General features: G+C 46.2%; 2 protein-coding genes across 9 annotated transcripts; both read left to right on the top strand.

The window, feature by feature from the left end:
* Positions 1-4,468: 4,468 nt before the first annotated feature.
* On the top strand, positions 4,469-5,890 carry Abhd16b (abhydrolase domain containing 16B). The gene has a single exon (XM_041641920.1). The coding sequence runs from the start codon at positions 4,469-4,471 to the stop codon at positions 5,888-5,890; it is 1,422 nt and encodes a 473-aa protein (XP_041497854.1).
* Positions 5,891-8,440: 2,550 nt separating this feature from the next.
* Tpd52l2 (TPD52 like 2) lies at positions 8,441-27,588 on the top strand. 8 transcript variants are annotated; one of them, XM_041641770.1, is made up of 9 exons: positions 8,441-8,591; positions 11,464-11,609; positions 13,333-13,481; positions 14,274-14,333; positions 20,236-20,337; positions 22,668-22,694; positions 23,348-23,389; positions 24,504-24,552; positions 27,480-27,588. In XM_041641770.1, the coding sequence occupies exons 1-9, from the start codon at positions 8,573-8,575 to the stop codon at positions 27,483-27,485; spliced, it is 600 nt and encodes a 199-aa protein (XP_041497704.1). In that variant the 5' UTR covers positions 8,441-8,572; the 3' UTR covers positions 27,486-27,588. The 8 variants fall into 8 exon arrangements, with proteins under 8 accessions (XP_041497704.1, XP_041497698.1, XP_041497700.1 ...); XM_041641764.1 differs by having other exon boundaries at positions 26,006-27,588; XM_041641766.1 differs by lacking the exon at positions 14,274-14,333 and having other exon boundaries at positions 26,006-27,588.
* Positions 27,589-27,856: the final 268 nt, after the last annotated feature.

Raw genomic sequence — 27,856 nt, 5'->3', positions numbered from 1 at the left:
CAGAGAGGAAACAGTGCCTCAGTGGGGGAAGGGGGACATCCTGGACTAGCAAGACCCAGTGGTGGTGGGGGGTGGGGGTATGGTGCATACTCAGAGATCTCCTTCGAAGGAATGAGTGACAAGGATTCTTCCACAAACTGATAAGCAGGGACACAGAGTCCAGCCCCCCATCCCCCACCCTGTTACACTGCTGTAAACAGAGGGAGCTGAAGGCAAAAGGATTCTGCTTGCTGCTGCTGTTGCTACTGCTGCAGTGGGTCCAGTGGGGGTGACGGTGGGGGTTCTTCAGCAGAGGACAACTTCAATTTTGTCACATGCTTCCTTCTCTGAACAGAGTTGGTAGTTCTGGGACAGTTGGGCTCCTGTGAACTGGTGGGATCAAGGACCAGGCCAGACACACACTACTGCCTGGAAACCCTTGCGATTGATTAGTGGCTCCAGTCCACTGACCTCTGCCTCCCAAATCTGGTCTCTAGATCTCCCTATATCTTATATCTTCCTTCTCTTTACAGGGGCAAGCTAAGGGCATTTGGGCTTGGCAGGAGAATACCCTGTTTCTGAAAGTCTCAGAGCAGATCAAGCTGAGAGACTGCGTTCAGGATTAAACAAGAGGCAGCATTTCCATGTGCCATGCATACGGCCTTTCAGGATACTGCCAGTGCCACTGAAGCTACTCTACCTGCAGAGTCTGCAGCTTCCAAATTCTCCAAGAGCCTTCTTTGCCAGTCGCTTGTACCTGGGTTGAAGAGGAAGGGACATTTGTTCTCTCTTCTGCTATGGAAGTCGCTACTGTATCTCATACAAAATGAAACTGATGCCTTGCTCCTCAAGGCAGGTAACATCAGCTTATAAAAAATTTCTAGAGAGTGAATGCCCATCCTCCCTAAAGTTTCTACCTTCATCCCTAACCTTCTTTCTTTCCCTACAGGGCCAGAGGTGGACATTTCAGGACTGTAAGAACCATGAATATCTTCATGATACTGTCAATCCCTTGACCAAAGGTGAGGTATACCCCAGGACCTAAGGAAAGGAGACTAAAGAACCTGAACCTGACCAGTGAGCAGAAAAACCCAACTGGAACAAAACCGGACAGTCAGGAGAATCTGGGACTTGGAGCTGGATGCATATGCATCTGGGGCAGAATTGCCAGATTTAGAAAAACAAACCTAAAAACAGGACATGTCATTAAAAAGAACTTCAGAACCTGTGATTGTGGCATGTGCCCTTAATCCTAGCACTCACAGGCAGGCGAATCTCTGAGTTTGAGGCCAGCCTGATCTACAGAGTAAGTTTCAGGACAGTCAAGGCTACACAGAGAATCTTTTGTCTTGAAAACAAAACATGAAAAAAACTTTAGATAACTTTAAAACACAGGTATCTTGGGCTGGAGAGATGGCTCAGTGGTTAAGAGCATTGGTTGCTCTTCCAAAGAACCTTAGTTCAATTCCCAGCACCCACATGGCAGCTCACAACTGTCTGTAACTCCTGTTCTAGGGTATCTGATACCTTCACAGATCTGCAGGCAAAACGCCAAAGTATACAAAATAAAAATGGATAAATAATAAAAAAGATAAAAGAGGGAACCCTGTGTTAGGATGGGGTGCTTAATTATAAAAAAACAAAAAACACAGGTATCTTTTGATTTTACATGCTGATAGATACACCATAAGTTGCAAGTATTCTTTTTTTTTTTTTTTTTTTTTTTGGTTTTTCGAGACAGGGTTTCTCTGTAGCTTTGGAGTCTGTCCTGGAACTCCCTTTGTAGACCAGGCTGGCCTCGAACTCACAGAGATCCGTCTGCCTCTGCCTCCCGAGTGCTGGGATTACAGGCGTGCGCCACCACCGCCCAGCTTTCTTTTTTCTTTTTCTTTTTTTTTTTTTTTAAGGGAAGTGGTGGCAAGGGTCTCCTTGTATGCTCCTGGCTGACCTGGAACTTTCAGCAATATTGTCTCACTCTCCTAAGTCCGGGGATATAGGTGAGTACCACTGTGTGAGTTAGAGGGTTTCTCTGTAGCTTTGGAGCCTGTCCTGGAACTAGCTCTTGTAGACCAGGCTGGCCTCGAAGTCATAGAAATCTGCTTGCCTCTGCCTCTGCCTCCGAGGGCTGGGATTAAATATGAGCCCCAGTTTTGTTTTGTTTTTCAAGCCTGGGTTTCTCTGTGTAGCCCTGGCTGTTCTGGAATTCAGTATACTAGGGTGGCCTTGAATTTAGAGATTTATCTGCCTCTGTCTCCCTAGTTCTAGGATTAAAGATGTGTGCCACCATATCAAGCTTATAAAACAAAAAGTTTTATTAAAAAATAATTTACTTAAGGGCTGACATGAAGGCTCCTAAGGTACAGGTGCTTGCTGCTAAATTTGACAATCTGAGTTCAATCCCCAGGACATAGATGGTAGAAAAAGGGCACCAATGTCCATGAATTGTCTGATGATGGAGTAACATGTGCATGCCCCAAAACATACAAACACACAATAAATACATTTTTAAAAATGTGTTTAATGCATCTAATATACTGAGCACCATAGTGTTGTCTAGCCTATTTTAAGTATACTCGGAACACTTATATGAGCCAATAGCTGGGCAAAATCATTGAACAGAAAGTCTACTTTTACAAAGAAGTGTTGACTACCTCATGTATTTTAGTAAATACTGTCCTGAAAGTAATGTCATGGGGACCACAGCTAGAACCCCAGCACTCACACCTGAGACAGGAGGACTGTGACTTGAAGCTAGTTGGAATTACACATTGAGACCCTATCTCAAAAACACACACAAACACAGACACGCCCACACCCACAGAGAGAGAGACACATACAATTTTGTTGTTTAAATTGAACTTTGAGCCGGGCGGTGGTGGCACACGCCTTTAATCCCAGCACTCGGGAGGCAGAGGCAGGCGGATCTCTGGGAGTTCGAGGCCAGCCTGGTCTACAAGAGCTAGTTCCAGGACAGGCACCAAAGCTACAGAGAAACCCTGTCTCGAAAAACCAAAAAAAAAAAAAAAAAAAATGAACTTTGAAAGGATATTAGGCATTTTATCTGTGTTTGGCATAGGGATGGGAATTTTATTGACAGTCCTACTCCTCTGTTTTATGAACAACAACATTCCTCAGCTGAATCCTGAAGCTATGGAGTTGCCTTGGGCGGTCAGTGCCTTAATTCAAAAGTAGAACAGGAGAGCAGAGAATGGTCGCTTAGGCCAGAAAACTGTCCTTAAAAGCCTGAGGTCTCTCAAGGAGTCCTGGCTTCTGGGCTCAGAGGATCTGACTGAATTTCTGTGCTTTTTGCATTTGTCCGCTAAGAGTTCCTGAGCACTGCGGTATGCTCTCCCCAGCTCAATCTGACCCTCAGGTGGGTTGGCCACCTTCAGTGCAGGAGAAAAAGGGGAACTCACCCACAAGAACCCTCTAGAAAAGAGGAAGGCACAGTTTGTGGGTTGGTTCAAGTGGGAGAGAGATGCTCAACCTGGGGTTGAAAAAGAGGAACCACAGCTAGGCAGGACCCACCTGGAGGTGATGGCTGCTGTTGGCCCAATGAAAGGAGGATTCAGAAAAGGTGTGTGTGGTGAGTGTGTGTGTGAGTGTGTCGATGAGTGTCTGAGTGTGTGTGTGTATGAGTGTGTGTATGTGTGTGTGTATGTATGTGTGTGAGTATTTGTGTGAGTGTGTGTGTATGTATGTATGTGTGTGTTTATATGTGTGTGTATGTGTGTGTATGTATGTGTGTATGAGTGTTTGTGTGTGTGTATGAGTGTGTGTGTGAGTGAGTGAGTGTATGTGTGTTGTGGGAAGATGTTCCTAGTCCACCCTTAGCTCCTTCCAGGGAAGGTAAGTGTGGAGCTGCAGGCGTAAGACTATGAGAAAACACACCTAACTCCAATGGCAGCTCTGTTCTAACCTAGATATTTGCAGGGAAATGTAAACCAACGAACCCCAAGGTCTAAGGAGGGGTTAAGAGTGTGTTACCCATGAGAAGTTTGGCCCAGGTGTGGGAAATCCCTTTTGCTTAATTCTCTCTTCCCCTCAAAAGGAAGAAGTCAAGGCTGTTCATTTCTAGCCTTTTTGGTTTCCTATCTTCAGTGGAGGAGGCGGGAGAAGCTAAAGGTGCTAGAAACATGGTAGGCAGCTCCTGTGAGGTCTTAAGGTTTTGTCCCAGGGTGTGGAACAGAACCTGAGATACACCAAGCCTTAAAACCCTTTATGAGCCCATTACCCGAGTGTCACTTTCCCCAGCAACAATGACTCACAAAACTGAGAGTGATACAGATATCCCTTAGCCCTGGAAGGCACAGGTCACAATGGCCATTGGGGCTAACCAAGAGGAGTAATGCTAACAGAAAGCCGTGCTTGGCGCCTGCTCCCGCAGCCGCCGGCTGGGCCCGGCCTGCGTCTCCTGCTGCTATTTCACTACCTGGACTGGGCCTTCTGGCCTTGGGGCTAGCAGGAACAGGGCAGAGCTTCACTGCCCATGTGTGTCATCTGCTTTGTGAAGGCACTAGTGCACGTGTTCAAGATCTACTTGACAGCGAACTACACTTACAATTTCCGCGGCTGGCCGGTGGACTTCCGCTGGGATGACGTGCATGCCGCCGGCTCTGGCAGCAGTCATCGAGCCTTGACATGTGCTGCAGCTGCAGCAGGTGTGTGGCTGCTACATGATGCAGCACTGGGCGCGGACACACTCACCAGGTCTCCACGTGGGGCTCGGAGCCAAGCACAGTGCCTCCTTCAGCAGATCCGTGAGCTGCCCAGCCAACTCGCCAGCTATGCGCTGGCCCATTCCCTGGGCCGCTGGCTTGTATACCCTGGATCTATGTTTTTGATGACGCGCGCGCTATTGCCTCTACTGCAGCAGGGCCAAGAACGCCTAGTGGAGCGCTACCGTGGGCGGCGTGCCAAGCTGGTGGCTTGCGATGGCAATGAGATTGACACGATGTTCATGGATCGTCGCAAGCATCCAGGCAGCCATGGCCGTGGCCTGCGACTGGTTATATGTTGTGAAGGCAATGCTGGCTTCTATGAGATGGGCTGTCTGTCCGCACCTCTGGAGGCTGGATACTCAGTGTTAGGTTGGAACCACCCTGGTTTCGGGGGCAGCACAGGAGCACCTTTTCCTCAACATGATGCAAATGCAATGGATGTGGTCATCAAGTATGCATTGCACCGCCTGAACTTCCCGCCAGCACATGTCGTGGTTTATGGCTGGTCTATTGGAGGCTTCACAGCCACCTGGGCCGCTATGACTTACCCAGAACTAGGTGCACTGGTGTTGGATGCCACCTTTGATGATCTGGTGCCACTAGCGCTGAAGGTCATGCCCCACAGTTGGAAGGGGTTGGTGGTACGCACTGTAAGGGAGCACTTCAATCTCAATGTTGCCGAGCAGTTATGCTGCTACCCAGGCCCAGTTCTGTTGCTCAGACGCACCCAAGATGATGTTGTCAGCACCTCGAACCATGTAGCTACTCTGCCATCCTGTCCAGGGGAGGGCGATGTGGAAGGTAACCGTGGCAATGAGCTGCTCTTGCGCCTGCTACAGCACCGATACCCGTCTGTGATGGCCCGCGAGGGCAGCACGGTGGTAACCCGTTGGCTGCGCACCAGCAACTTGGCTCAAGAAGCTGCATTCTACGCGCGCTACCGCGTTGATGAGGAGTGGTGCTTGGCAATGCTGCGTTCTTATCGTGAGCGCCGCCAGGAGGAGATGGATGATGCTGAGGCCTGGGGGCCACACGGACCTACTTTCCCCTGGCTTGTGGGTCAAGGCCTGAGTGCCCGGCGGCGCCGGCAGCTTGCACTGTTCCTGGCTCGCAAGCACCTCAAAAACTTGGAGGCAACACACTGCAGCCCACTGGAGCCTGAGGACTTTCAATTGCCCTGGGGACTGTAGCTATTGTTTATGGGACTCACGAATTTGGGCAGTTTACACCTTTCAGCTCCCATCAACTGTTCCTCTCCTTACACCCCTACAGAAAAGCTGGCCCGACTGGGGATTTTGGTGTCTGAGAGAGTGGGCAAGTATATATTGGACTGTACTTGTCTTCACTTTTTTTTCTCTTCTCCGCCACTTCTCTCCTTTCTCTTCCTTCCACACATGAATGCCTGTGTCTGGTTCTTGAAGGAATGTAAAGGTGAAACCTGACCCAATTTTTGGTAATGTGATGTCTGATAGTGGGAGGCCAGGGAGGCTGTGGGGCTACAGGAGGTGCCTTTCACATGGCTTGGACTGCAGGGTAGCTCCTGAGAAGAGGACACCAACCAAATATTCAAGTAGTTCCTAGTGAAAGGAAAATACTAGCTGGGCGGTGGTGGCACACGCCTTTAATCCCAGCACTCAAGAGACAGAGGCAGGCAGATCCCTGTGAGTTTCAGGGCCAGTCCGCTCTACAGAATGAGTTCCAGGACAGCTGAAGATAAACAGAGAAACCCTATTTGTAAAAGCAAGAGAGAGAGAGAGAGAGAGAGAGAGAGAGAGAGAGAGAGAAAAGAAAAAAGAAAGTAAGGAGAGTACCAGCCACTACTGACACTTGTAGGACCTCCTTGCTAGCAGATCTCAGCAGTTACAGTGCCCCCTTCTCATTTCCGTTCTATGAAGAGAGATCCATAGAGGGACCATAGACTCAGAGTAATAGCCCACAGGGTAGCCTGGATCCCAGAGATCCTGAATGATTGCTTGTTACTTGGGCCAGACCTGGGTTAGGTCTGGGCCTTGTTCATGGCTCAAGAATGAAAAGCAGCCAGGCGGTGGTGGCGCATGCCTTTAATCCCAGTACTTGGGAAGCAGAGGCAGGCGGATCTCTGTGAGTTTGAGACCAGCCTGGTTTACAAGAGCTAGTTCCAGGATAGACTCCAAAGCAACACAGAGAAACCCTGTCTCGAAAAACAAAAAACCAAAACAAACAAACAAAAAAGAATGAAAAGGAAAAGATGGGCATGGTGGTACATGCCTTTAATCCCAGCATTTGGGAGATGGGCAGATGGATCTCTGTGAGTTTGAGGACAGCCTGTTCTATGGAGGGAGTTCCAGGACAGCGTTATACAGAAAAACCTTGTCTCAACCTCCTCCGACCCCCACAAAACAAAACAAACAAACAAACAAAACCCTGCAAAGCAGAGCAAGTCTTCAGCTCACCACCATCTGTCCTGTACTCATTATATGGAGTAGAGACTGCTGACTGTTCACGCCATTTCCTGCCCTGTGGACAGGGCACGACCAGGCTGGGTTAATCAAGACAGTAAATGGAGAAGATATATTAATGGATATCCCTGAACAGGATACTGTCATAATCAGTGAAGCACCCAGTCCTGTGCAAGAAGACACCTGTAGGGAGAAGAGCCAGAGAACGGAGGGACAATGGGAAGCTCCCAGGAACTTCCAGAAAGCTGCTCACAGGGAAGTTCAACTTTGTAGGAGACTCAGTTCTGGAAGGGGGGGGGGATATCATTTAAGGACCTTTCTTCCAGGAAACTAAAGGCCAAAAGAAACCGTGAGAGTAGACAGCTGCCCAGTGGTCACAGCTCCCTCATCTGAAGTTGGAGGAACTTTCTCCTGTTAGTGTTGACACACTAACACCACAAGAACGTCAAAACTCTGGAGGGATCTTTGGAAAATTACTTTAGCCTCAGTTTGCTCACCTGAAAACTGGGAGGAGGCGTCAGCGCTGTGAAAAGAGAGAAAACACTTGGGTACGTGCACAGGACTGGGCTTCAGTTACTGGGAGGGTCCACCGGCCCCTGCTGTGTTCGGGGCTCTGTGAACTCTTCCAGTACCAGACGCCTCCGTCTGGAGAGAGCGGCGCCTGCAGGGCAAGAGGATGAATCGCGTTTTCTCTATTTTTACTGCAACCCCCAGACAATAAAAATGTCTTCATAAAGAGGCTGCAAATACAACTTAATTCGTAGAGTGCTTGCTTAGCATGCATTAAGTTCTGGATTCTCGATCCCCCAGTACGGTGTAAATCGGCTGTGATAGCTTACTCCTGTAATCCTAGCACTAGGGTCGTTAAATTCAAGGTCATCTTTGTCCACGTAGTCAGCTGTCTCAAAAATCAAAATCAAAACTAAAAGAAATTCTCGGAGGCAGGGAGAGGTTGACTGCGGGCTGGGGGGTGAACAGGCCTGAGTTTGACCCGCCGAGGTGCTCGGTTGAGGGGCTCGTGGGTAGCCGAGGACATGATGGGGTGAAGCGCACTGTGGAAAAAAAAAAAAAAAAACGAACCGTCCCTCGAGCTTCGGCTGCTCTGGCCTTTTTACCCAGGAATCTCACTGGCTAAACCAGCCTGGAAGAATTACTTCCCGCTTCGCCGTAGTTTGGAGCTCTAAAATTGAATGATTAGTCTCACGTAAGGCCAGAGGACGTTCTCATTGGACACCACTTGAGCGAGGGCCGGGAAGAAGGCGGGGCCCAAGCCCAAGCGGAAGTAAGGCGGCGCGGCGCTGATTACGTAATACTGCTGCGGCCCGACAGTTCCACGGGCTCGCGTGTACGCGGCTGCCTGGTTCCAGACCTTGGCTCCTGCAGGGCTTACGATCCTCGCTCCGACGCCAGCTACGGTGCAGCTGTCACCCGAATATGGACTCCGCCAGCCAAGGTACCAGCAGAAGGGCATGGGCTGCGTCGCATTCCGGCAGTCGCGGCTCGGCCCCTCGGTCCTCTCAGCCTCTGCGGGTCCGATTCACGGTCTCTCTTCGGCCGACAGGCCCTTGACCTCAAGGCTCCTGATGGTCGTGGTGTGGGTTCTGTCTTGCCACGGCGCCTGGGTCTCCCCTGGGATCGCCCTGTAGCGGCCTTTATCGGCGCCCTGCCGGTTCCTAGAGTTTGCTAACTCCAGACATTCTCCCTGTGCCTCCCGCCACTTGCGGCCCTCTATCTTTCTCCGGGCCCCTGGGAATACCCCATCTGGTGTTGGACTCTAGCCGAGGTGTTGTGGGCGGCTCTCTACAGGGAAGGGGCGGTGCAACCATCCTTGTGTTTAGAGCAGCGCCCCTTGGGTGGTAACGCCACTGTTACTTACTTAAGAGGTTGCCTCACGGGAGAAGGGTAGAGTGAATCAGGGCACACCCAGAACAGATCTGTTGCCAAAACAGACACTGAGAAGTGTGGCTCAGGCTCAGACTAAAATCTTAAGAAGATGGTATACAAGTGGGGGTGCTTACTCACGCTTACATTAGCTAAACTCAAAAAGCTTTTCTCCAGTTTAACCTGCACCGACACATTGCCTAAGCATTAGAATATTTTTGTTGTTGTTGTTTTGTTCTTTGAGACAGTTTCTCTGTGTTCCTTTGGCTGTCCTGGAAGTCGCTCTGTAGACCATGCTGGCCTCAAACTCAGAGATCCACCTGCCTCTGCATTCCAAATTGCTGGGATTAAAGGCGAATCTCCTTTCCCCGACTCCCAGGCAGAAATTCTGGGTTCTTATACATGCTGGACACTCTGGATGTTTTCCTACTTTGATGGGTGTTTGCAAATTCATTGAGCTTTGGGCATTCTCATGGAGTTTTCTTTCCAGGAGCCTCAGTTAGTCTAAATCTTTTCCAGCTTTGTCCTGATTACTGCTTATTCCAGGCAGCTGCCCTTGTCTCAAGAGTTTTCTTTGCAACCTTTCTCCCCTGAGAATCTTCTTTGCAGCTAAGTTTCACTTGTCTCTGAGGGACTTTCAGCTTTTATTGTTGATTCTGGCAGGGAGGGCCTTAGTAAATCTAGTAGGTTTCAAGGATTTCCTGAAGCTTTTGAGTTGTTTGCCTTCCTGCTGAAGGAGCTTTCCCTGCAGGATGAAGTCTTTGCATTTCAGAGGAAATAATTTACACAACGGTGGTAAAAACCTTTCCCTAATTGGTGTGAGACCGAGGTTCTAGCCTGGCACCAGGATGAAAAGGAAAACAAAGAGATGAGCGGGGAGAGGAAGAGAGCACAAATTTGAAACCACTGGCATCCTCAATAGATAGTAAACACAAAATTTGGTTCCTTTGTGTGCTGGCTAGTTTCCATGTCAACCTGACACAAGTTAAGAGTCATGTGAGAAGACATGTTTTTTTGTTTGTTTTTCCAGACAGGGTTTCTCTGTGTAGCCCTGACCTGGCTCTAGCTCTGTAACCAGGTTAGCCTCAAAATCTAAAATCAAAATATTTATTTTTATCTTAGGTTTGTATTTTGTCTGTGTATGTCTGTATACCTTGTGTGCCTGCTGCCTGTGGAGGTCAGAAGAGGACATTGGACCCTTGGGAACTGAAGTGACAGGTGGTTGTGAGCTACTGTGTGGGTGCTAGGAATTGAACTAAAGTCTTTGGAAGAGCAACAAGTGCTCTTAGCCACTGAGCAACCTCTCCTGTTCCATAAATAAATAAAATTTCATAAGCTACTTGCATGAAACAAACAAAGTCAGTTACTTAAAAAAAAAAAAAAAGAGTTGGGCCATGGTGGTGCACTCCTTTAATCCCAGTACTAGGAAGACAGAGGCAGGTGGATCTTTGAGGCCAGTCTGATCTACAGAGTGAGATCCCAGACAGACAGCCAGAGCTACTTTAGAAAAACTTTGTCTCAAAAAAACAAACAAAACCTTTAAAAAAAGATGTTACTGCTGAGTAGAACATCTAGTTTTTTAATGTTTTCAATTTATATTTAGTAGATTTTAGAATTTGTGTAGTTGACAAACTTATGTGTGATTAAGGATATTTTTCTTTCTAGTCTGTGCGTTTGACCAGGCTGGCCTTAAACTCACAGAGGTTTGCCTGCCTCTGCCCTCTGGGTGCTAGGATTATAGATGTGAGGCCACCATGCTCGAAAAGAATGGCTTGCTTTATGTGGTCCCTTCCAAGATATTTGTGCAGATAGGAAGATGTGCTGATGTGAAGTAAAGATGGTGACTGCAAGAATTTGAAGAATTAGTATTAGAGGTGTGTGGAAGAATGTACTTTTTCCTATCTTTGTACATATGGCAGTCTCCTGTTTGTGAGAGGATCAAGGATGGAATTAAAGGTGATTTTTGTTTTGCCGATTCCTTCCTGGGGCTGGATGACAAGCATGTATTCCATGCATGTAACCTTTAGCCTTCCCTGAGTTGAATTTCGGAAAGTAATAACGCTATATTTACTTTCTTCACTCAAAAAAAAAAAAAACAAACAAACCCAAAATTCAAAGATTTATTAGATTGGACTGCTTTCTTTGAAGTAGGGTTTCCTGCTGTAGATGGTAGTATTTCACAAGGGAAACGAGAACTATGGTTTGGCTGCCTTAGCTAGTGTTTCTTGTACTCTAGCAGTGCAGGTGGTATTGGGTTTGCATCTCAAGTGCCCAAGAAGTAGCTGTTCTGCATCCAATCCTCAGATCATCTTATGCTTTTAGAGGTATTTCTAGTTTCCATTGTTCTCCTGCCTTTTTTGGCCACCTATTTCCTTCTATTCTTGCATTTTTCCTAGTAGAGTAACAACTTGACACTTCTTGACTTCAATTTTTGTCTCTGACAGATATCAACCTGAATTCTCCTAACAAAGGTGTGCTGTCTGATTTCATGACTGATGTCCCTGTCGACCCAGGTGTGGCCCCCCGGACCCCAGCTGTAGAGGGCCTGACAGAGGTGGAGGAAGAAGAGCTCCGGGCTGAGCTTGCTAAGGTGCCTTGGTTTTATTTCCTGTTCTGGGGTAATCATGAATCCTTTTGGGTTGTACTGAAAGTAGAACAATTTATCCTGTGACCTGTATTGCTGGGGTGTTACCTGTTCTCTGTCTGCTGGGTTATCTCTTTGTATGTGCCTAGTTCTAAAGTGTGGACTTGAATCACCTGTTAGAGGAGACAGGGCCTGATCTCATTTCACCACCTCTGTCTGTCTGGAAATACTAGGTGCTCCATGAAGACGATGTCTACACAATAATGTCTCCAAGTGTACTGTTTTTTTTTTTTAAAATACTTATTTATTTATTATGTATACAGTATTCTGTCTGTGTGTATGCCTGCAGGCCAGAAGAGGGCACCAGACCCCATTACAGATGGTTGTGATTGCTGGGAATCCATGTGGTTGCTGGGAATTGAACTCAGGACCTTTGGAAGAGCAGGCAATGCTCTTAACCTCTGAGCCATCTCTCCAGCCCCTCCAAGTATACTGTTTGCAGATACTCACACTTGAAAGTCATTTCTAAGACCTCATGAATCTGTATCCACTGGCTCTTTTTAGTTTTAGTTTGTTTGAGGTTGGTCTCAATTCATAACCCTCTCTTCTGAGTGCTGGGATCATGGGCAAGTGGCACCATATTTACTTTTGTTTCTTTTTCTTTTTTTTTCAAGACAGTTTTCTCTTTAACAGCTCTGACTGTACTGTAACTCACTCTGTAGACCATGCTGGCCTCAAACTCACTCACAGAGTTCTGATAGCCTCTCCACCCGAGTACTGGGATTAAAGGTATGCGCCACCAACACCCAGCTCATTTTTCTTTTTATTATCTTTTTGATAAGGGGTCTCATCCCCTAAGCAGGGTCAAGGATGATTTGTTTCCTGGGACTATAATTTTTCATCATGCTTGACTGAAAAATTCGTTTTCAGTATAGCTGTTTATACTGGGACTAAAAATATTGGGAACACATTCTGTTGTGGGAAAGCTTCAAAGTTTTCTTTACAGAAGTTACTTTTCTTTTAGAAGTTCAGAGCCTGGCGGTGGTGGCGCACGCCTTTAATCCCAGCACTTGGGAGGCAGAGGCAGGTGGATCTCTGTGAGTTCGAGACCAGCCTGGTCTACAGAGCTAGTTTCAGGACAGGCTCCAAAGCCACAGAGAAACCCTGTCTCGAAAAACCAAAAAAAAAAAAAGTTCAGGTTCTTCTTATTAAGACTCTTTCTTGCTGGGAAGTGGTGGCACATGCCTATAATCCCCAGCACTTGAGAGGCAGAGACAGGTGGATCTCTACATTGAGTTCTGAAGGCCAGGGCTACACAGAGAAACCCTGTCTTCAAACAGAGAGAGCGCAGAGAGAGCACACGCTCTGCTAGGGCTCGTTTGGTTGTCTTGAGACTTAGGGAAAATGGGAAGAGTGGTTGGCAGTCCTGGAGAACAACTGACTAGCAGTTGGGTGCTGATGCCTGTTAAAGGCAGAGGAGCTGCCATTGGGGATGCTTTTTTTTTTTTTTTTTTTAAAGACAAACTGTTTCTGTAGGTGAAAACTTCTAAGAAAGTCTCATTATAACATGGGTAAGGATGTTTAATGGTCACTTCCTGTAGTAGTCATAGCCTCTTATGTCAACTACTTTTTTTTTTTTCTTGTGGTGCTGGGATTCTAATTTGGCCTCATATACACAAGCAAGCACTCTACCAACTGAGCTATATCCCCAGCCCTGCTTCTTTTACAGGTGGAAGAAGAAATTGTCACTCTGCGCCAGGTCCTGGCAGCTAAAGAGAGGCACTGTGGAGAGCTGAAAAGGAGGCTGGGCCTTTCTCCTTTAGGGGAGCTGAAGCAGAACCTGTCTAGGAGCTGGCATGATGTGCAGGTCTCTACTGCGTAGGTACCACTCCCACTGTGGCACAGTGGGGATGTTCCTTTGGCTAAGGAAGTGCCTCTCTTTCTTGTGGATGGGGTGTATGAGTGCTGGGGAATGAGATGCTCTACAACAGTCAGTATTAAATGAGACTGCTGGGAATAGGTGACCAGAAGACTTGAGTTCTTAGGGACTGTGCCTGTGTTTACTCAGAGGGTGAAATCTACATGTGTTTGAAAAGGAGCATGGAATTAGCTAGGTGTCCAAGTAGAAAATGTTTCCCCTGGGTCCAAATTCTTCAGAGAACCAATGAAGTCCTTAGACATGGGTACCAGTCTCACATGTCACTGAGCTATCAGAATCTGGTGAGAGTTTACCATGTTTATGTCCATGTTTCTCCTGTTACAGCATTGCTTTGTGGACGTCTCCAGAAGCTTTTTACTAAAGAAGCAAACATTTATACTTTGTAAATTTCACCTCTAGAAATCCCGTTTCTGTAGTAGGGTATTGAGGACTTTGGGTCCGGTCTTTTACCTGTCAGGCAGGCAGGGACCATGGGCTGTGCCCTTCCCAGGAGCCTTTTGCTCTTAAACGACCAGGTGCTCCTGTATTGTGATTGGAAGAGAGCATGCTCATCTCTGTCTTATAGAGTCCTAGCTAGCCCTGGGCCTACACACAGGTGTGGTAGTGGCTCTAGACTGTTTGGGTGGGCTGCACAGCAGGAGTCTTCTGTCTTCTTGGAGTCTTACTTACATGCAGCCTGCAGCCTGGGTTGGAATCGTTCCAGATATTCATCACAGACTTTCTGTTTCTAGCTATGTGAAAACGTCTGAGAAACTTGGAGAGTGGAATGAGAAAGTGACCCAGTCTGACCTGTGAGTGCCCATGCTGTCAGTGTCCTTCCTCTCTCTTCTCTCCGTCTTGCTGGGACAGGGAAGCTGTGCATCTTTGGCACAAACTGTCTTTCAGTGCTTGCTGGCTATTGTTCTCTTCCCAACTTAATAATTAAAGGATGTTTTAAACACCTGAAGGATAGAGTACAGTAGTTAAGAAATCTACTCAGTCACCAGACCATGCTTAAAATTCTCTGCCTGCTTATATGAGGTTCCTGACGTGAGTGGGCACTGTCTTTGAATATCAAATATACCCTGACTTGTGGCATTGACATGGTGATTGATGTCATTTGACCTGTTGGTGGTGGTAGATTTTTGTGCTTGTCTTCCTGCGCTCTACCCCAGAGTCACCTCCAGCTGTTGGTGTGTGAGAGACTCTTGGATGGGAGTAATGGTGTCACATGTTGGCGGGTTCATGAAGTTCTGTGGTCTGGAGGAGCTGCACTGTCAGCCTCATAAAATATCAGGGGAGCATAAGTTATTTGAGGAGGGCCCTTGTATGTCTGTCAAAGTTCAGTTTAGTGACGTCTGTTGTTTGGGGATCCTTAATCTAGGTAATGATGTCATCTACCCATGTACTAGTCTGATTATAATATCTTTGCTGGATTGATGCATAATTTAATCAGACTTCAAGAGATGGTTTCTGGCAGGATTTGACTGCCAGAGAATAGTCCTTTTAGAAGGAAATGATGAGATGACATGGTTACTTTAACACTTAGGGGAGAAATCTTTCCATGTTTGACCTGAAGGAAATTCTGATGAGCTTATCTTTTTTTTTTTTTTTTTTGCTTTTTCGAGACAGGGTTTCTCTGTGGCTTTGGAGCCTGTCCTGGAACTACTGGTACTAGCTCTGTAGACCAGGCTGGTCTCGAACTCACAGAGATCCACCTGCCTCTGCCTCCCGAGTGCTGGGATTAAAGGCGTGCGCCACCACCGCCCGGCTATGATGAGCTTATTTTAAAGGTGTCTGGGGACCTCCTTAGTTTCCTTTGTATGAAGGGCCTTAAGGTCTGGTGTCATATGGGAAGCAATCAGGTATAGAAAGCTCTGGTTTTCTTTGGTTCAACATTAGCTTTCCTATGGGTACTGACAATTATCTTTAGGACTGAACTGGACAGTTTGCTGGAATCATATATTCCCTAGGTGTAGACACTGTCATCTGTTTTGCTAGAGACCTAGACAGGCAGACAGGCTCATAATGCAGATTCAATGTGAAGGTAGTCTTGTGAGAAATGTATATTCATTGTGTTCGAAAAATTGCCTGACATAGAGTTGTCTGGTATGCCATCTCAAAGAACTCACAACAAATACATGGGATTCTATATCTCCCAGAGAAATCTATGGTTTTGTGTGGAAGTGTAGTTTATTAAACATCCATTCCAACTTCCTCTGGCAGAGGCTTTCTGGGGTTTTGCCCCATCTTTTCGGGGGAGAGCTGTCAGCAGTGATTCCTAAGATGGAGGCATTCTGCATTGAGAAATCAGGGTAATGGGAATAGGACTAAAGATGCCACTTCTTCTTATCCTCTGCTTGGTTAGTGCCTATCTTTTTTTTTAAAACAGATTTGATTCAATTTTTATTTTTCTTGTATAAAAACCCTTATCTTATGACCACAGCTGGAGCCTGGGTCCTCTGAACAGAGACTCTGGTGTGGGTTTTCACAAGATGGTCAGTGAATTCCTGATAAGGAGACTTGGTGAACACAGTCTCTTTCCAGAGGTCGGGGGTCATCAAAGGTGGCCTTGGCAAAGTTGCCGAGGGTGGCAGTGCAGCCCCTGGCTGATGTGTAGCAGTCATCAATACCAGCCATCAGCAGTAGCTTCTTGGGCACAGAACAGAGACTGTGACAGTGCCTCTGGGGGCAGGGATGAGGTGCACAAACAGAGCCACAGCAGCCTGTCACTTTGTGGCAGTGTGGGACTTGCCAATCTTGTTCCCCCAGTAGCCTCTTCACACAGGGACAATGGAAAGCTTGGTCAAGATGGCCCCTCGGATGGCACTGGCTACCTCCTTGGAACACTTAACACTGAGACCAACATGACCGTTGTAGTCCCCAGTAGCAACAAAAGCCTTGAACCTGGTCTGCTGGGCTGCCCTAGTCTGCTTCTGCCCTGGCATGATCTTCAGAACCTCATCCTTTAGGGATGCTCCCAGAAAAAAAAAAGAATCAATAATCTCCGATTCCTTAATGGGCAGGGAGAAGAGGTAGATCTCTTCTACGGACTTGATCTTCGTGTCCTTAACCAGGCCGCCCAGCTTGGTGATGGGGATCCATTCCTTGTCTTCGGCTTTACCTCTGCGAGCCCTGTGCCTCGGCCTCAGCCTCAACCACAACCACTGTTGAATCCTCCTAATCCTGGGCCCCCGGGTCCTCCCGGTCCTCCCGGTCCTCCCGGTCCTCCCAGTCCTCCCATTGCACCAGCGTCATCTGCCATTTGGTGTTTTCCAGAAGAAGAAGCTAGTGCCTGCCTTGACCAGAATTTAGGAACTGGATTGCTGGCAGGATTGACTCTGCCTAACATTTTCACAGAGGAAGGTCATATATACAAGCTTCCTGACCTTCTTGACCCATGTGTTTGTATTTTCCTTTTAGCCAGTAGCATGCTGGAGGACTGGAACAACATGGGGCTCATTAGGCATGAGTGTCTGCCCCTCTGTGTATAGCCATGGGAAAGTTGTACTGCACTTACACAGCACAGTCATTTGTGTATAAGGAGCATCCATATTCTGAGGGCCATGAAACTTTATTGCTTTCTTTTTATAGGTATAGTGTACCACTTAACTGTGTAGTTACTAGTTGGTTCATGTTTTACTTTGAGTTCTTTGGGCTACAGTTAGTGTCAATCAGGGTAAGTTGACAGAGAAGCCCCTGCTTCTAATTTTGCAGCCTAACAAGGTTGCCCAGGTGCGAATATTATGAGAATTAGTTACTGTGGACAGGGAATGGTATCCTCTGGTAAGCCTAAGAAAATGAGGTTAGCTTCAAAAGGAAGACTCTGAAAGGGCAAGGAAAGTACATCCACAATTGCTGACAGACTCGTGCCTGTTCTAGGTTCTTCTTCGTCGTTGTCGTCCTCCTCCTCCTCCTCCTCCACCTTCTTCATTTTAGTCTTTTTGTTTGTTCTGTTTTTCGAGACAGGGTTTCTCTGTGTAGCTCTGGTTGTCCTGGAACTTACTCTGTAGACCAACCAAACTGGCTTCAAGCTCACAGAAATCCACCTGCCTCTGCTTCTTTGAGTGCTGAGATTAAAGGTGTGTCCCTCCATCACCAGCTTGTTCTGGGTTTTTTTTTTTTAAAAGGTTTATTTATTGTGTATAGGGTGCTCTGCCTGTTGCATGTATGCTTGCATGCCACAAGAGGGCATCAGCTCTCATTATAGGTGGTTTTGAGCTATCATATGGTTGCTAGGAATTGAACTCAGGACCTCTGGAAGGGCAGTTAACCTCTTAACCTCAGCCATCTCTCCAACCCTCTATGTTGTTCTAAGACAGTGGTTTCTAACCTTCCTAATGTTGGTGACCCCCAACCATAAAATTATTTTTGTTGATACCATACCTGTAATTTTGCTACTGTTCTGAATCATAATGTAATTATCTGATATGCAGAATATCTGGGACAAGACTCCTGTGAAAAGGCCCTCCAAAAGTAGTCTTTTTTTTTTTTTTTAAATATTTATTTATTTATTATGTATCCAATATTCTGTCTGTGTGTATGCCTGCAGGCCAGGAGAGGGCACCAGACCTCATTACGGATGGTTGTGAACCACCATGTGGTTGCTGGGAATTGAACTCAGGACCTTTGGAAGAGCAGGCAATGCTCTTAACCTCTGAGCCATCTCTCCAGCCCCTCCAAAAGTAGTCTTGAACTAAAGGTTGAGAACCAGCGTTCTAAGAGGTCTAAGTCTCAAGCAGCACAGTACAGTGCTCTCTAGTTGTCTGTCTCTGATTTCTAGCTATCACTTTCTGAGCTTAGCTTCCCCAATATGCATGACATGTAATGATTCCCAGATTGCCAAGGAGTAGGTTTGTCTGGGTAGTTTGCCTGCAGCGATGGATCTGGGTGATGACCTTATGACATGCCTTCCTTCCCTCCCTCTCTTCCTTCCTCTTTTGCCTCCTTTTTTGAAATAAGGTTTTGCTATGCAGTTTAGTCTGGCTTCAGACTTTTCATTGTTCTTTAGCCTCCCAAGTGCTGGGATCATAGGCTGTGCTATCATGACTGACTGACTGGAATATGTTTGTGTTTCTCTCTTTCTCTCTGCCTCTGCCTTTTTTCTGCTGCTCCCCCCCTTTCTAGGTTGTAGTTACTTTGAATTTTGTAGCAGTGTAAATGAATGTAGACAGACTGTAATAATATATACAGCTTTAATGGGGAAATAGACTTACAGAATCACAGGTCCCTGAGGAGAACAGGAAAGCAGAAGAGGCAGTTGGGAGCAAGCCCACAATCTTTATAAGTAAAAAATATCCTTGGGGGACCCCGCCCCCTGCTAGCAAGTTGATTGGCTGGGTCTCTCCTACAGAATTTATATTTCTGCAAATAAATGCTGCAGTCCTTAATCACCTTGAACTTGATGTTTTAAAGAAATACTTTGTTTTCAGTGAAGTATACTTACAGAAATCTTGCTTCTCACTTCCCTGGCTTTGGTAGGAAAGTGCTATGTAACTTGGGTTTGTGTAGGCTCAGGAGGAGGCTGCAGGGCCTTTGTGGGTCATCAGTCCTGTCTTTAACCTGTGGGTTGGCAGGTGCTCTTACCAGACCTCCTATAGGAGTTAGGGCCAGGAAGGGTTTGGAAAGCCAGTTACTGATACCCTAACTTCAAGCTTTGCCAGGTATGTTGGAGAGAAGTTCTTTAGGTAGCCATGGTGATACTGAGCAGCCTCACGAGTCTTGATCTACTCCTGGCTCAGCTTCAAGTTCCCCAGCTCCATTCAATGGGGAGCTATGACCTAAAGGTTTTGAATGAGGCATTTGGTTATTTGGTTATGGTCTTTGTTTCTGAGACTGCTGTGTCTTTTATGTGGTAGCAGAGCCAACAGGGAAGCAATATTCTTTTTGGGGGAGGCGTTGAGACAGGGTTTTCTCTGTAGCTTTGGAGCCTGTTCTGGAACTTGCTCTGCAGGGGAAGCAAGATTCTTATGATGAACTCCTTAGTATCTCTGACCATAATGACATTCATCCCATTGGGTTAAGGCTGTAGAGTCGTGTCTCAGTGCGATGTGTGTATATGTGAATAAGCAACATAGGGAGTGGGGGGAGATGGGACTGGTGGTCTTTGCTGCGGGCCACGGCTGCCCATGCACAGTAGAGGGAGCATGAGCAAGGGATGTTCACATTCTGGAAGGATATTGTGTAGAAAGTGCTGGAAATCAGAGGGCTCTTCAGTGTAATGAAGGCACTGCACAGGTGCTAACCCAAACTGGGGACATCCTTCATGAATGCTCTTCAGCTTGTGCCTTCTTTTCTCAGAAGACTATTTATGTGGGAATTGGAAGGGGAAACTTTGAGCTTGAATTGGCTTGATCAGAAGCTGAGAACTTTGTTTGCTGCTGCAGTATTACCTGCCCGAAGTGCTGCCAGGGCCAGCATGTCTGTGCTCTGTTTTCTTTGTGGCCGGCAGTTTTTGGCTCCCTGAGCAGTCAGAAGTACCATAAGAAAACAAGAGAATGGCAAAGTCTCAGATCAGGTTTAGATGAACTGGAAGTTGAGGAACTGGAGTAGATCATCACTGTAGAGGCCCAGGGAGCATGGCCCCCACCACCCAGTGAGTGTTTACCCTGGTTTTCCCATGGGTGTTCTCTACACACTTGGTTTCTTTGGTGATGAACCATTGCTGCCCTTGCTTTGTATGTAGTTAATCTAAGTGGTGTGTCTTTTTCCCAGCTACAAGAAGACTCAAGAAACCCTTTCACAGGCAGGACAGAAGACATCTGCTGCCTTGTCTACCATGGGCTCTGCCATCAGTAGGAAGCTTGGAGACATGAGGTAAGCAGTTTCAAGTGGAAACCTGTTTCAAGTCAAGGGTTCAGACACATAACATAGGGACCCCCATGATAACCTGCCAATCTACCTATAGACTTGTTTGTGGGAATTCCTCTGACTTCCGTTGTTTGTCTTTGGCAGTTTATTTATTCCTTGGGGAAAGAAAGGTCACTAGTCTTTTTTTCCCTGTAGCTCTTTTGCAAAGCAGTGATGTGGCCTTGGAGTCATGATGGAATGGGGTGTCTGTTAGGGCAGGTGACATGTTGTCCTTAGGATCAGTTTGGGACTTCTTGAACGATGAGGTGGTGCTATGTCTAGTGGTGGGTAGTTGCTGGTTATACCACTGGTATCCTGGCCAACTCCCAGGAACTACCATCCTGTTCTTCCTGAAAAATAGGTTGCTTGCTCGTTTAAGGTGTTCTCACTCTGTGTGTGTGTGTGTGTGTGTGTTAGCATTTTTGTTGTCCTTTTGAGATAGTTCCTCACTCTGCAATCCAAGCTGGTCTTGAACTCATGGTAATTCTACTCCATCAGCTTTCTAAATGTGGGGATTATAGGTATGAGGTACTCTGAGCTCTTACTCCTTTTTTAGTGTGTTCAGAGCATTCTCGGTAGATACCTGATAGGGTGTTAGTGTTGATGGAAGTGGCTCTTGAGCCATCTTTTTTTCTTTCTTTGAGATAGAATCTCACAGTGTATACTTATCTGGCCTTGAACTCACTCTTGTGGATCAGACTGGTCTCAAACCCACAGAGATCTCCTAAGTATTGTACTGAAGTATTGGATACCATGTCTAACCTGTTTAGGCATCTTTTTGGTTTTTTTGTTTGTTTTTTGTTTTTTGGAGACAGGGTTTCTCTGTGTAGCCCTGGCTGTCCTGGAACTTGCTCTGTAGACCAGGCTGGTCTTAAAAGTTATGGAGAGCCGCCTGCCTCTGCCTCTGAATTGCTGGAATTAAAAGCTATGTTTAGCTATCTTGATTGAGCTGTTTTTTTATATGGCCTGCCTTTCTTTGGGAGCATAAATCATGATCCTGTGTTATTTCTTCTCCTTGTTGGAAAAGAAATAAAGTTTCTATTTTCTTTTCAGAGAACTGGGATTTGCTATTGACCCCGTGGTATGTAGCCTTAGGACTATGGCAGGCAGTTAGCAGTGCTCCTGTGGCAGTAATACTGGCATAGCATTGTCTGGTCTCACTGTTCTGGCTTGTGTGGACCAACCACAGTGATCAGGAGGGTTTTCAGAACAAGGTCAGTGAAGCTGGTTCTCTCCAGTTGGGTGGTGGTGTTGTTTTCACAGTGCCCAAAGGGCTTCCTGTTTACTGTGTGTCTTCCCCTGTGGAAGAGAACATATTTGTTGTTGTTCGTATTAGTGTTATGAACTCTGATCTCTCTGGTCCATAGCAGAGTTCCATCATCTCACAAATAATCACAGTGGTTTCTGAGGCCTGGGCTTATCATGCTAATAGTTTCTTGAGAATGCCCATTGGCCTCAGGAAATATCATGAGTTTAGGAGGAGCAGATGGATGTCTCTGTCCATGGTGGACCAGTCCTAGAGCCATTGAAGTTCCAGGCACCTCTGATATACCCTCCACTTGAGATGGGAAACTGGAAGTAGGAAGTAGGCTTGATGATCCTACTTAAACCTACAGAGTGATGAGTGCGTTCTTCAGTGGCTCCTTCTGTGTTGGGAGTAGCCTCTGCTCAAGACCACTCATAGAGTCCAGCAGTGTAGAGGGGGAGGAGTCGCCAGCTATGTTCTACCTGGTAAGCAGCAGCCCTTGGACTTGCATGTTCTAGGTTGGCCTTTGTGATGCAGCCTAGAACCTTAGTGCTAAGCCTCTAGTATGTTCTAGGTCATCTTATGGTGCTTGGGTTCCTGTTTAGCTTTCAGAGAATGCAAGGTGCTCCGTGGACATGAAGTGTTGACCCAGCCTGGCTGGCTCACTGTGTCATATCTCAAGTCTTTACTCACTGGGCTACTTATGTCTCAGGTATTTTCTTTAGACCTGTCTTTGCTCTCTGTCCTTTAACCTGTAATTGTATTATTATACATGTAACAGTGCTCAGAAATACAGTGCCATGAACCACATGATTGCCAGATTTCTTATTTGCTTTTTGTGGAGTCAGGATGGAGCTATGTATTCTGCTGTTCCTATCAGTTTAAGCACTAAAGAGTCATCCACAGAGTGTCTTCTCACATGCTAACCCTACTTAACCTTCCAGATTTTGAACAGAGGGACATAGGGCTTCTGTTGGGGGTCTTGTATGGTATTGGCCTCCCTTGCTTAATAATGCTGTCTTTCTTCTTTTCTCCTGCTGCTATCTTTCAGGGCTCATTCGTTCTCACACTCCTTTAGGTAAGGTGACGTTGGACATGACAATGGACACACCTGTATTAGGGCAAGGTGGACTCCGGTAGGCCTATGGGAGGCTTTGCTGGGTGAAAGTAGGAAAGCCAGTACAGTGGAAGCCCCCTTTGCCTCAGGATGGTACTAGTAGGCAGCTACTTGCTCATAAGGCATGGTCTATATGACTATCCCCTATGAGCGCCTCATCTGGACCTGACTGGACTGCATATTTCTGGGTCAGTAAAAGTGACTGACCTAACGTTAGTGGTAAATGTCCATACCTAAGTTTATGCCTGAGAATAAGCATTTGCACATTGGAGGAAATACCAACCCTGCACCTTGTGTTCTCAATCCTGTTATGTGCAGGCTGGACTTGAATTCAGAGATTTGCCTGCCTCTGCCTTCCTAGTGGTAGGACTAAAGGTATGCCCTGCCAGTTTCAGTTTTCCCGTTTTAATGCTCTTCCTGATCAGTGCCACACTGCTCAGCAAAGCCAGCATTAGAAACCCTTGGAGCTGGAAGAGAGAGAGGGTCCGTAGCTCACTCTGGTGCTGGGAGAGTCTTGCCTCCTCTTATATGATCTAAGCTGGCAAGTGTGGGCTGGTCTGGCGCCACAGGCTAATTCTTGCTTCCTTCTCTGCTTTCACCATGCTTCCAAGCAGCAGCTACTCCATCCGCCACTCGATAAGTATGCCGACCATGAGGTAATGTATTCCTGCTTCCATTTCTCCAGAAATGTCTCTGGGTGGGGGTGGGCAGCAATACCAGTCATACCTTGTACTTCTTTGTCCCCCGCAATCCATGTGTCTTCATTTTCCTGGCAGCTTCCTCTCAGCTAAAGACTGTCTGTTGGCTGGCAAGGAAGAGCTCATGGGAAGGAAACTTCTTTTGAGGCCTCCAGAGGAGAACCATTTTGTGAACCTTTGACCCAGACTTAGCTTTGCAGGCTCTAGCTCTGGGTGCCTGTGGTTTCAGCAGGGAGGGTTAGCAAGGCTGGCACATGGATCTCTGGAGACCTCATTCTCAGCCCAGCAGGACCATCTCTAGTATAGTCTGTTGCTTCCCACCTGTTTGACCAAGCATAATGCCTCAGCAAAGTCCATCCTTGTTAGGAAAATTGTTGTGTCTTAGTGTGTGAAGACCTTTCTCCTCTGTCTTCCTACCCTCTATTATTCCAAAAGTGTGATTTTCCTTTTATGTGGTTTGTCTGAAGATATACTTGAAGGACTCCAAGACTTCTCATCCCAACACAAAAAAGAAAAGGAAGAAAAAATAACTAGATGATAATATGACCAAGAGGTGGTTTTCTTAGGTTGATGCTTACTTGCACTCTGGGTGTGTTGATTCCAGTGATTTCCTAAAATGTGGGAACTGACTGCATGATTTATGATAATGGGGACACCCAAGAATGTCTTTTATTTTTTCAGTGCTTGAGGACCCCACTGAGCTGCATCTGAGCTTAATCAGGGCTGTCTGCTTAGATTAGAGCAGGGATCCTGCACACTGTAGTCAGGGGTTTACAGTACTCTTAAATGTAAATGTACGGTTGGAACATCTCCCAACCGTAAAACACTCAAAATTACCCTGTGTAGAGTCTGCAGGGTGTGTAGAGTCTGCAGAGTGTGTAGAGTCTGCAGAGTGTGTAGAGTCTGCAAAATTACCCTATGTAGAGTCTGCAGAGTCTCCTTTCTGTTGTGTCCCATTTTCATGGGGAGAGTTTAGAAGGTGGGCGTAGTCCTAGCCCTAGGTACTTCAACTTGAGGAGGGTGAGGTAACAAAACACCTTTTCACGCCATTATCTCCCTTATCTCTTTAAAGGAACTCTGCAACCTTCAAGTCTTTTGAAGACCGAGTAGGGACCATAAAGGTAACTTCCTGGGCTGTCTGTTTTCTTGAAGCATGGGTGTGATCTACTGAATCAACTTCTTCATTACTGAGGACTGTTATTACAGGAACTCCTGTAGAGGTCTTTTGTACCTTTCATGTTGTTCCTGCAGTAATAACATACTACAGAACTTGGGTAAAGTCTCTGGATACAAAACAGTGTGTTTTTGTTTGTTTCTGATTTTTTAATTTTGAGACAGGGTCTCATTGTATAACAGTCCTGGCTGGCCTGGAATTTACTATGTAGACTAGGCTGGTCTTGAACTCAGTTCACCTGCCTCTGCCTCCTGAGTTCTAGGATTATAATTGTAACCATCAAACCCAGCTAAAACTTATTCATCAGTGCCTCAGTGGTCATGCCCATCTTTTTCTTGGCCTTGCCATCTCCTAATCTGTTCTTCATCTCTATAATTTTATCCTTTCAAGAATGTCTCTTAGGTTGTAGAGATGACTCCTCAGTGGGTAAAACACTTGCAGCACAAGAGTGATAACTCAAATTTAGTTCTTTCTTGTAAAATGTATTTGGGGGAGGGTGTGTATGTATGCCTTGGCATACACGTGGAGGTCAGAAGCAAATCTGTCTCTCCTTTTACTCAGGTGGTCAGGTTCAGTGGCAAGAAACTTTACCTGCTGAGGCCATTCTTGATGGCCCAATAACTGGAAACCTAGATCCCTAACATGAAAATTCAGATAGATGTGGTAGCCCGCCTATAATCCCACAAAATTCTGGAATTAGCACCAAGGTGTCTTTAGAACAAGCTACCTAGCGAGATTAGCTAAGTCACTCAACTCAGGGTTCATTGAGATAATCTGCTTTAGTAAATAATGTGAAGAAAAATATCTAATATCAACCTTTTGTGTCCACATGCACTCATATATACTATGCACACAAAAGCAGAATGTTTTATCCCAGCAGCTGGGAGGCAGGAGCAGGCAAATCTCTGTGAATTCTAGGCCAGACTGGTCTACATAGAAAATTCCAGGACATATATTGATATAAAATATACCCTGTCTCAAAAAAAATTGTGTTTTGCTTGTAAGTGTGTATATGTACTTTATACGTGCCTGGTCTTGTGGAGGTCAGAAAAAGGCAGTTGTGGGCCACCATGTGGGTGTTGGGAACTGAACCTGAATCCTTTCCAAGGGTAACAAATACTTTTGATCAATCAGCCATCTCTCCAGCTCTTTCCCCCAGATACTTGTTTCTTAGTATACAGAATGTAATCAATCTAGTGGAACCACACAGTATGAATGTTTTTCTAAACACCACAATGTATAATTCTTAGGAAACCCATACAGACTGTTGTATGTCATTGACTCATTTCTTTTCATTGCTGACCGGTGTTCATGTTGCATAAACCTGTGTAGAGAGTGGAACATGGTCCCTGGACCTGTTCTGTTTTCTGTTGTGTTTACTTTCTCTGTTTTTTCTATAGTCTAAGGTTGTGGGTAGCAGAGAGAATGGCAGCGATAACCTCCCTTCCTCACCTGGAAGTGGTGACCAGCCATTACCGGATCATGCCCCTTTCTAAGCTCGTCCTAGCTTATCATCCACAGAATACAGAAGCACACCCTCATCATCACAGCTGCAACTCTGCATGACAGAGCAACCGGCCAGGGCCAGTGAAGAGCTGGTTTTGAAGACAGTCATACCCATCTACGTGCAGATGTGGCTGCTGCCTTGGCATGAATTAGAGAACAGTCTTGTGTATAAATATTTTACACTGCAGTTCATAGATGAAGCAGATCACTGCGCTGTCCTTTCCAGGGCCACAGGAAGTGGACAGGGGCCCACGTTCTTTTTGCGGTCTCACCAGGATGCTGAGGGAAGAGTTGTCAGGGGTATTGCCTGCCCTCCTCCCCATAGCTCAGAAGATCATACTGCATCATTTGAGAAATGAGAGAGTTCTCTTATTTTCTGAGGCCCCAGAAAGGAAACAAACAACCGCTTCATTCTTAGAGAACAACCTGGCTGTGACCGAAGCAAATCCACTATTTTTTAAATGTGATGGACTTTTCAAAAATTAAATAGAAAAAAGTGAGGCAAAACAACTTTAGCCTCATTATTGAATATTTCTTTGCATTCAAGCCTTACATTGCCTTATGCTTTATTTGTTTATAGTCTTTTATATCCCTATAAATGAGGAGTCTTTAATGGGTTATGGGTACTATGTAGAGTTTTATCTCTGTCCCATCTCATACTCTGCCAGTACCAGTTAGTACATTTTATTTCTCTAACACTTTCTCCTGGTATGCAAAACTTGGTTCTTTTGAAGAATGATATTTCCCAGTAGCTTTCCAGTCTGGCCCACAAGGCTCTTGTGCTGTGGGTGAGGAGGGCAGAGAGAAGGAAAAAAGCCTCAGTCTCTGGCATTTTAATGACATGTACCCTGCATAGTGTTGCTCTGCTGACAGCGAGCAGGGCTCTGGTCCGTAGTACCTGCCTGCCTGCCCGCCCATGACACAAAGAATAAATGAGAGGCAGAACCCACCCTGCAGGTCACCCAGGGGATGTGGTTTTCATTCAGCCAGAACTCTGCTGTCATCTTTTCTCAGGAGCTACAAAGATTTCTTTCTAAGTTTCCTTCTCCTGCCTCCAATTGCCACATTCTACATCCTCTCAACGCCAGGGCCCTAGCTGTTGGGAGGCATGGTCTGGAGGGAGGGGCAGCACTGTGCCTTAGTGGCTCTTAGCAGGGCAAAGACTTTGTTGTGTGCATATCTCTGCACTCCTGAGGTGAGGTGGGGTCTTTCCATTTTCTTGTCTGGTTTGATATGGTGTAATGTATCCTTTGATTATCAAGTACCTTGGTTTCTTCGGACACCCTTAGAGTACTATACCATACAAAACAAGGAAAGGTGAGGAACTGGGGAGTTGAAGAAGAGACATCGTGATGTCTTTTCTTCCAGGGTTAAAACAGTTGTGTGAAGAGGCGACAGGAGTGCAGGTCAATGATGTATCTTCCTTCAGGAATAACAGGAAACTTGTCAATAAAGCATTCCTTTGGAGGAAAATCCACATCCATTAGTTTGGTGTATCTTTTAGGATAATGACAAAAGAATTGGGGAGTAAATGCACATGATTCCTTGCTTTGAACGGGGGCAAGCAGGAGACACTCATGTACAAATTACAAGTCTTTGGTGTGCATATAAACAGAGCGAATTGTGTAGAAGCTGCATCTCTGAATGAGACCAGGGATGCATGCCAGGCATGCAGTTAAGGGGCTTGCAGTTCTTCATCAAGATTGGCTCCACTGAAGGGGCCTTTTTGTTCCTGTGATCATCTA

This window comes from Microtus oregoni, unplaced genomic scaffold, assembly GCF_018167655.1.
Source record: "Microtus oregoni isolate MIOR12 unplaced genomic scaffold, Mior012 000071F_ref0000514, whole genome shotgun sequence".
In the NCBI taxonomy this organism is placed as follows: domain Eukaryota; kingdom Metazoa; phylum Chordata; class Mammalia; order Rodentia; family Cricetidae; genus Microtus; species Microtus oregoni.
This window is presented reverse-complemented; position numbering and strand designations above follow the sequence as displayed.

Coding starts and splice junctions, on each gene's coding strand:
- Abhd16b (XM_041641920.1), top strand. CDS start 4,469: ATGTGTGTCATCTGCTTTGTGAAGGCACTAGTGCACGTGTTCAAGATC.
- Tpd52l2 (XM_041641764.1), top strand. Junction 14,334..20,235: donor AAAGTGACCCAGTCTGACCT/GTGAGTGCCCAT, acceptor TCTTTTTCCCAG/CTACAAGAAGACTCAAGAAA. Junction 24,553..26,005: donor ACCGAGTAGGGACCATAAAG/GTAACTTCCTGG, acceptor TTTTTTCTATAG/TCTAAGGTTGTGGGTAGCAG.